The 10,125-nt window shown below is 31.5% G+C and overlaps 1 protein-coding gene across 1 annotated transcript; it reads right to left on the bottom strand.

The window, feature by feature from the left end:
• Positions 1-2,431: 2,431 nt before the first annotated feature.
• On the bottom strand, positions 2,432-9,011 carry LOC104107001 (WAT1-related protein At5g64700). Its single transcript, XM_009615678.4, has 7 exons — positions 8,721-9,011; positions 8,161-8,223; positions 7,942-8,058; positions 4,487-4,733; positions 3,815-3,973; positions 3,204-3,355; positions 2,432-2,968 (listed from the first exon to the last, which is right to left on the bottom strand). The coding sequence occupies exons 1-7, from the start codon at positions 8,888-8,890 to the stop codon at positions 2,776-2,778; spliced, it is 1,101 nt and encodes a 366-aa protein (XP_009613973.1). The 5' UTR covers positions 8,891-9,011; the 3' UTR covers positions 2,432-2,775.
• Between the last annotated feature and the right edge of the window lie 1,114 nt (positions 9,012-10,125).

Genomic DNA, 10,125 nt, shown 5'->3' with positions numbered 1-10,125 from the left:
ACAATATATATTTTTGTGTATTAACTAACGGATATAATTATTTTTGATAACTGATCAAAAGTGTAACTTGCCTATAGGGGTGGTAATTTGAGCCCAAACCCATTTGATCCCCCCCAAACCCGCCTAAGGTCGGGCTGGTCATTGACACGCTCATTTGTTGAACTCAACCCATCTTGACCCAACACATTTTAGCCCATCTAAAGTTGAGCTAATTTTTAGCTCAAATTGATCCATGAATAACTTTGCTAAAATATCTTTAATTTTTTTTTTTTTATATTATATATGACCATAACAAAAAAAAAATGTCTTATTTGATAATTAAACAATACACAGTAATCAAAGTTTGGTAAGAGTTGGACGGGTTGGGTTATAACCCAAATTTTAGCTCATCGTGACCCAGTCCATCTCAATCCAAATTACTTTTTGGCGGATCAATTGATCTGTCCATTTATTGACTCAGCCTGTTTTAACCCGTCCAAATCAGCCCAACATACCCATTTGACAATCCTGCTTACCCATAAAGTGATGCACGGGCGTCCTATCTTGCCGTTCTGGCCCGCCTCGATGGGCCCTAAGCCCAGAGCCCCAGACCATGAGAATTACGCACTTAATAGAATTTCCTTCCATATGTCCCTATGCGGCTAGAAGAATTTTCATTTGGCGGCCTATTTGCGTAGCCACATTTAACGCATAAGTCAGTTCTTGACAAATTTTGCAGTCGTAGTCAGTTAAAAAAAATTAGCAATAAAATTATTATTATTGTAACTTGTAAGTTTAATAAAGTGTCTTGAATTTTAATTATGAAAAGTGAGTTAAAATTAAGTGGATTATCAGAACTTTTTATGCAATGACAACGATGTGCTCAAGCTCATCACGTGAAGGAGCTCGGCATTAAGTGGGATTTCTTTTTTAAAAAAAAAAAAAATACCATTCAAGGTTTTTGAGAAAAATCAAATAATAAGTTTGTTAGATTTGTTGTTATTTCAATAAATTAATGATTATAGTTCAAATTTGAGCTTATTTCGAGTTAATTTGAATTTTGAATCGTGTGTAAGATTATTAAAATTCAAAGAGCAAGTGGTTTATGGACAAAACTACGTTCACATGTGTTTTGACATTCAGCCACATAAGCATGAACTTCAGCAATAAGTGCCTAAAGTTCAAGAAAAAATATGAAAGTTTGGCACTGCCAAAGGCCAAACTTCAGGCAAAAACGTCGGCCAACGACATTGGCCATTGCACAGGTCGAGCCTGTGAGCCCAGACCAATAGCGAAAATATTTCATGGATTTTCCTTTGGAATGTCCCAATGCGTCATCTGTTTTTTATTTTTTTTACATCACTGCCCTATACCTCAACTTTGGCCTAAGGGTGTACACAGGTCGGGTTGATTCAAATTTTTTAATTATCAAACCAAATTAATGGTGTCGGGTTTTTAAATTTATAAACCAAACCAACAAAGTCGGGTTTTTTAATCTCGATTTTTCTCAAGTTTTTCGGATTTTCGGGTTTTTTTCCGGTAAAGTCTTCATAGCATAAAATATGTAACTTGTGCTCCCAATATTTCTAAAGTCCTAGTAAAATACAATTATGTAATGTATTTTCCAAGAAACTAACACAATAATATGAGATAAGTCATAGCATTATACTAAAATATACAAAAAGAAAGATAAAATAATAAAATTACATAAAATAAATATTGCTAATTAATAAGCCATAATGAAAATTAACATAATCTAAAAATACTATATAGGTCATGCTAAAATAAGTATAGCTAATAAGTACTAATATTAATTACATAACTAAGCACTAAAGAAAAAGATAAACTAAGTTATGCATTTTTATTATAAACCAATGTAAAACTAAAATCATTATCCAACACTATCGTCATTCCTAATATTGAATTGAATTTCTTTTGTTAGCATTAGTATTGATTTGAACTTTGTTTGAGTTACTACATGTATGGGCTATAAAATTTATTTACCATTTAAGAATGTTAAGTCTAAACTTGAAATAATACGTTAAAAGATAAAACTGTGAAAAAGTTTAAGAAATATTTATAAATTAGATTACAATAAATATTTATATGTATAAAATATTTTAAACAATTATATAAATATACTATCGGGTTGGTTTGGTTTCGGTTTGACTTTTTTTAGTTAAAACCAAACCAATTATGGTCGGGTTTTTTTTTTCCAATACCAAACCAAACCACATCGGTTTTTTTTTCCGGTTTGACTCGAATTATCGGTTTGGTGCGGTTTATCGTTTTTCTTTGTATACCCCTACTTTGGCCTTCAAAATATTAATTTTCATTTTCATTTTTCATTTTTTATGATTTTCCCTTTCTTTTATCTATCACGAGTTCACGACCCAAAAGGAAAAGAGAGAAAATGTGATAAGTTTGAAGCTTACCACAAAAGTAAAAGATATAAGAAGAATAAAAGCTAATACTAGCGTTATTGTTTTACATGCTAGATCTTAATAAATAAAGAAGTCAAAGGATGACTTTGTTTTACGTTTCTTAAAAAAAAAAAGCCTAAACATACATTATTTCAACATCTCGATATGACATTGTTACATTTGCTTGATTTTCATCCACTAGAATATCACTCCTTTGTTATTAGTCACATTAATAGCTAGCTCTCACAATAATTAGAAACTCAAGAAATTCTAAGTCATCCTTAAATCTTTAATTATATGCTAATAATATACGATAAATTATTAGAATCGGGGACCTGCATTTTTTTCTTCCCCAAAATCCTGTAATTAGTAATTAAACTGGAAAAGAAGCATGTTGGATTCTAGCATTTGGTATTGAGGATTGTTTCTCCACAATTTCTTCTTCCTTTGATCCATTCTCTGCTTTCTCAATATCTTCAGTATTTGAAGCTGCAATCTTATGTTCTCTTGATTTTCCCCATAGTACACTATATAGTCCACCAACCAGCAAAATCCCTCCTAAAATACTGCAAGCAAAAAATAAAAAAAATAAAAATGTCAGGCCTGCACGTGAGTGAACGTATCGAAAACATAATAATTAAGTCATTACAACTGTATACTATCTAAGTTTAAATTTTAGATGAGATTGTCACATAGTTTAATATGACTAATTTTGTTCCATTCGCTCATTTTGTGCTACTTGATATTTAATATCAATACCAGAATATCAGCAGGAAAAGGGAAACACAAATTTAATATTACCTTCCCAAACTAATGATCTCTCCAAAAAGCACAGCAGAAGAAACAATTGTAAAGATTAAGGCCAAGGGTGTAGTCATGGCCAGATAAACTGGTCCTTTCTTCTCAACAACCCATGCTTGTAAGTAAAATGTAACCCCAGTCACCACTATTCCCTGCCAAATTTATGAAAGTCAGCTAATTTAAAACATAAATTTAATTTACACTAGTTCTAATTCAAACCAGAAGTAAAAAAGGTTACGAATGACATATCACTTTTTCAAATATGCAAAGTGTTACAAGAAAATAGCAAATTATGAATGACATATCACTTTTTTCACAAATGCAAAGTGTTATATCACTTTTTCACATATGCAAAGTGTTACAAGAAAATAGCAAATTATTTTTGAAGATATATATGATTTTGGTTTCACAAACCTCTTTTCTTATGACAATGAACATATATCTTGGAACATTCAATGGTTTGCACAATCATGGAATCAACTTTTTTCCTCTTCTTTTTACGAATTGCTTTGTATCTTTAATTTTCATCCTTTCACTTTTAATAATTACTTAAAGTATGTCCGTCTAATAAGCAAACATAAACGATAAAAGTTAGGCAGAATTTGACTTACACAATAGGCAACAGAGAGGAGTTTAACATTCCATCCAAGTCTCCACTCAGATGGATCTCTAGCTAGAGCTATTGCAAAAACAAATGCCTGAATTGTACTCATGAAGCATTGTAGAGTTGTACATAATAGCTTTGAAGGGTAACTCTTGAGGATTCGGTTCTGCCAAAGATATATAACACGTTACAAGACATGTATTAAACAAATTGAAGGAATAGTTTAGGTTATATCCATTAACACAGTTTGTAATAACAAGTACTCCTTCATAACAAATATAATATGATAATCTGAAAATTACAGTAAATAATTAAACAACATGATAAGTTACATTGATGGTTTAAATTTTTTTGTCAAAAGATTAAATATTTAGTCGTAAGTGAAAATAATGCATTACGTGTATGTCCATTGGCGAATCTAGCATGAAAGCTTTTTATAGGATTACGTGAACCCCTAGTGACTTTTGTCAATATCTTGTACTAATAGAATATTTAGTTTTCTGGTTCCACAACCCCACCCCCGAATTACGTACACCAAAGCACACCGGTCAACACTGTACTATAGCGCTTACTCTTTCTTGCCTCTCTCATCTCAAGTAGTCTAGTATATATCATACTCTTATTCAAATAATTATTTTTATTGAATTCTTATATGTTAACTTAAGATCGTCGTAATTACCTGCGTAACAAGCCAGGTAGCCCATAATGCATTAGCAAGCAACATAAGAAAGACACCCTTGATCCATGAATTGCCTGAAGCAGCACTGTTTTGTACTTCTCCATTATAGCTGAATAGATGGTGATGTAGCAGAAGTTTCAAAGTTGGTCCCTTAAAGAAAGCAATAGTTAAAGCTCCCCCTGCACACAACACTATGCCCATAACCTTTGCAATCCCTGCCCTTGTCCTGATTTTCGCCGTCTCCATTCTGTATATGCAATTGCAAATATAATATTGTAGAACTGTTGATATACAAATTATCAATTTGATAAGAATATTGTAGATGGCCACTCCTTATTAGATGAACATAAATGATTGAAAATCACATAATAATTAATACAAAAACTTTTGTTGTATAGATATCCTCGATTGAGGGTTTACGTGAACGGAGGTGGATCAAGAATTTTAAGATTATGAGTTTCTACAACGATCTCAAGTTAATATACATGATAATTGGACCAACGAAGAGAGTTCCAAGCTAAATATTTTTATATTTATAATGAATGTTTAGTACAAATACAGAATCTATGCAAAAATTACTGAGCTCACGTGAATCCATAACTTTTGTATTAGATTTGCGCTTGTACGCAAAGGATTTGTCATATACACAATGACAATAAATTTTATTTACACTATTACTGTATTTTAACATGAATAAGTATGGAGCTTACTTTGCTCAAATAGAACAAAGAAATACACTAAGAGAAAACCCCAAAAGACTACTAAATTCTCAGCATTGGGAAGTCAAACACTTCATCCTTCTATTTCCTTATCCTTGACTGTTAAACTATTCCATATATATCTCCATTCTATTAAATGAACCAACAGTCAATAAATTGGAGGGATGTGGTACAGGTAACGTAATGAACAAGCCTTATGTACATACAATACATCTGTTTATCTATCTATGTGCCCACCTACCTACTCCTATAATTTATAAGCATTAGTTTGATTTAAAATAAGTCACTTTTTAATAAATCTTCCAATCTTACCTTAAAATTTGGAGTTTGAATACCAAAACATCCCTTCACTTTCACTATGATTTTTGATTCGAATATTGTATATGTTCGAAAATAAATAAATGTAGGGTCAAATTTATGTTTCAAAATCCATACTTCAAACTCAAAACTCACATCGTTTAAATTTTAGATTTAACTTTAGTCTTTTATATATATATATATATATATATATATATATATATATATATATATATAAATATATATACCATATGTAAACTTAAACTTAATGTACACCGGGATTTAGCATATGCCAATTTTACAGAGAATGGCATACCTGGTGCGGAAGCGATTATGGCGAAGCGGAGGAAGTACCAATTTATAGAAATTGTGGTCCATTTAAGTAAGTACTACTCAGTACTTAACTATTAGAAAAACGCATAAAAATATTTTAAAATTACAGATATTTCAACATGGACTAAATAGAGAATTCTTGCACAAATATGAACCATATAATACCTTTTGTATATTTTTTTGTGGATTTAAATTTAATTCACCAAGGGAGGAGGAGGAAAAAATAGAAAGAGATGCTATGCTACTAATGGAATTTGAACGTTCCACCTCAACTATAGGAGGCAGAAAGCTCACTTGCTGATCTAGTTCCCAACCCCTAACCGTAGTACTTAATTTTTTTATGCAACAAGAACAATAATATACCCATATAATATTACAAGTAAGATTTGGAAAGGATAGTGTATACACAAATCTTACTCTTATCTTGTGAAGGTAGATAAACTATTTCCGATAGATCTCGACTAGATCAATTGTTTCTCTTTCTGCCCTCTTCTTGATTCCTTTTGTAAATTCCTATCAACCCTCACCTTAGGTTCACTACAATTTTTCCTTTTTAGTGTCCCCACCCTCTTCTCTTTAGCCTATTTTTGTACCTGAGTTTACTTTTTCTTGTCTAGTAAGCTAAAAAATCAAATGAGACCCCCTTTACCTTATGTGCAGCTTTTGCCTTTTAGTACAAAATTCCGAATCTATCTGATTAAAAAGAGAAAATGGCAACAAAATTGACTCCTACTGTAAGTATATTTGCCTTTTCATTTGAGTTGGTGCAGCTGATTGGACTTTAAATATCTAAAATTCACTTGTCATGACCTTTTACTTTAGCAATTTCTATGTTATCATACATTGCTATTGAAGTTTTCAAATTGTACTAAGTTATCACATTAGAAATTTTCATATCATACACAGTACATTGAACAATGCAATTATCTTTCTTTTTTACTTTTGTCATTTCACTTGTAAGTATTACTCAATCAAGTTATTTTTGTTCCCTATAGGCAAGACAAGGCACATAAATCTTGTTAAGTAGTAACATACTTTATTTTGACATAGATAGCATGTATATCCCTTGCTTTTAGCTAAGGTCTTTATTTACTTTTTTTCATCCCCTCAAAACTACAAATTAACAAACAGAACAGCACGACAACATGTTATACAGCTTAATTCTATCAAAATTACGCAATATGTTAAGGATTTATCTCTCAAGGGCTAAACTCATATGAGACAGAATTTTGGAGATGAGTTTAATGAAGTCAAATTAGTTAATTAATTTTAGTCATATGTTTGCTGCGATTGAAAGGGCAAAATTTCACAAAAACTTTAGATGAGAGTCTTTTTCTTGAGTCCACCATATTGATAAAGTTTTGGGCTATCAGAAGGCAAGTCAGTAAAGCTCTTCAACAAGATTTATACTAATTAAGTATTGCAGTCCAGATTTAGAGAATGTTTGGGAGTTTTTCGTATTAACTTTTCGTTTTTAATGAGGAAACAAATAATAAGCAAAAAACAAAAAAGAAAAAAAAAGGAAAAACAGTTACCAGATCTTTTTGTGTCTTTTTGACCAAAACAATTCCCCATAATGTCATATTGATTAGCATAAAATATCAACTATTACTGAACCTAACAGTCCCTTTCTGCAAAGTATATTCTTGAAACCACAACGTAGATAGAAAATATTACATATAATTTATATTTCTTCGGTAGGATTCCATTATTAGTCCCTGTACTCAGGCCTAACTTTATAATGCACTTTGATGAAAAGGATATGATGCTTCAAGGACACCTGAGGCTTCTCTTTTTCATATTAATAATAAATGCATATTCCATACAATGACAGATTTATTGACACATTTTTGCGGAAAAATTATATTGTATGGTTAGATAATTTTTTCTTTAAATATACACACTATATTGAATCTCTTTGGTTTTTTGTATATTTATTTTTTTATATTTTAATTTTTCTTGGTAAAAATCCTAGCTTTGCCAAAGATGAAAACTATGAGGAAACGAAATGGAGCATAAATTTTTACCATTTAAAGAAACCAAAAGAAGACTAAAAGAGAACACAGATAATAAGCTTACTAATAGTGTAATAGTTTAAACACATACCTGAGTAAAACTGCAAGGATAAAAGTAGTAACTGGAAGGCTGTTAGTAGTAGCAGCAGCTAAAGTTGCAGAAGTGTATTTAAGTGCCACCCCATAGATATTCAAGCTCAATGTAACCCTAAAATTCATACTCGATAAGACACGAATTCCATCATACATAAAAACTCCTAAAATTCAGAATCACAATATCATATTACAAAAAAGTTAACTAGTAACTTACCCACATAGAGAGAGCATAAAAATCTTGAGGCAGATCAAGAATGAGATTGGTGGTGCAGTTTTCCTAAAAACAGAAAACAATTAGGTCAATAATGTTTGAAGTGCGAGCACTTCACCTAAAACTTAAGCCGATAACACTTTTATTTACTTAATTATGTTCTCAACATAGACTATGACATGTAGCCTTGATTCTATTTTTATTTTTATTATTATAGGTGTGGTGGTCAGACTTGATTCGAGGATCGGGCCGGGCCGCATGGAACCGGAACACTTAAAAATTTTCTGAGCCATCAAATACGACCTAAGAAATCATAGTCACCGCCCCGCCATGACCGTTCCTCATTTTTTTGTGTTTTACGGCCAAAAAACTAGAATTCTGTCTGATTCTCATATTTTCGTGTGCTATAGCCCGCGCCTTCCGAGTGTAATTTGCTTGCTCTCGTATCATGCAAATTGTATAATCATCTAATTTAAAAACTTTATAATTAAAGTTTAAATTTATATATATCAGCTTCATAATATTAAAACTATAATAAACTAATTAACAGCAGCACTACTTACCGTTTAAGGAACAAGGCGATGGGAGCTAAGAAGACAGTAGCAGCAGCTTGTCTATAGAAGACAAAAACAAAAGGATTCATACCAACATCAAACGCAACTTTTGAAATCAAGAACATGCCAGTATAGATGGCTTGTATAAATAGAATTGCTCCATATATTTTTCTATCCATTTTCTTTCTTCTTTTGGTTGGTTTTCGCTACTCTCTTTAGTTTGTTGAGAAAAAAGAAAAGGGTAAGCTCTGGTTCTCTATTTATTTTAAGTTCTCAATCAATTCAAACTAAGAAAAATTGGGAGGAAGAGGTGGGGTTTATATAATGGTGATTGGAAGCACAAACTACATAACTCTAATTTTAGACGTGTGTGAGGTTATATTGATAGTGATATATAAGTTGCTTTACAATTGGACCATGAGGGACCAGCAATAAAGTCTCTAAAGTTATATGACTATATAGGGATGCTTCTCTTTTTTCTTTTTGTTCTTCTTTTTTTCTTTTTAGTATAGGGTAATTGTTTTGGATTTTTTTTTTTATAGTGAGTGGATAATTAGTAGTAGTACTTAATTAGCAAACACTAATCACCTTTTTAGCACGGCCTTTTAGGATCATGGAACTATCAATAGTTATTTAATCTTGGTAAAGATAATTGACTGAAGGATCCTTTTCCTAATTATAATTTGTTGTTTAACTTTTACAAAGGGGCCTCACAGGATGGAGCAATAGTGAGATTATCTGCGCGACACTAATAGGTTACGAGTTCGAGTCGTGAAAACAACCACTAATACTTGCGTAAAATGTCTACATCACACCCTTACGTGCGATATTTTCCTGAAATGCGGGATACTTTATGTACTGTGCTGCCCTTTTGTTTAACTTTTACCATCATATTTTCCCCTTAATTCTCTCGTATTATTTATATTCATATAAGTTCAGTTCTAACTTCCTTGGCCTTAAACTAATGAGTAGGGAAAGTTTTTGGTTCGAAACCTGGGAATAAATTTTTTTCTTGATAGAGAGCATTTACTTTTACTTTGACTTATTCGATTCGGATCCAAATTAGTTAGTCGAGCTAGTTGACTTGAGGATAGTTAAACTAACCGAAAAAAAAGAGTTCCAACTCCCTTTTGCATTAATTATTTTAGGCAAAGCGGGTAGAATAATCTACCAAAATTCCAAACATTGTATGCTTTCTTCACACCATCTTGTTACTTTGTCTGCAATAACAGTAAACATTATCGAATAATCTAGAAAATAGTGAAAGTAATATGTTGAAGAGGTTAATATATTAATGGTGTAAAAATAATATACATTGTCTATGTATGTAACTTAAATCCGATTAGAATATATCTATGCTAAATTTAAGTTACGACTGAAAGGATGTATAGGTATATTTTATCAGATATATTTC

This window comes from Nicotiana tomentosiformis, chromosome 5 (genome assembly GCF_000390325.3).
Source record: "Nicotiana tomentosiformis chromosome 5, ASM39032v3, whole genome shotgun sequence".
NCBI classification, from domain to species: Eukaryota; Viridiplantae; Streptophyta; class Magnoliopsida; order Solanales; family Solanaceae; genus Nicotiana; species Nicotiana tomentosiformis.
The sequence above is the reverse complement of the archived record's forward strand: the minus strand, read 5'-3'. Positions and strand labels throughout refer to the sequence as shown.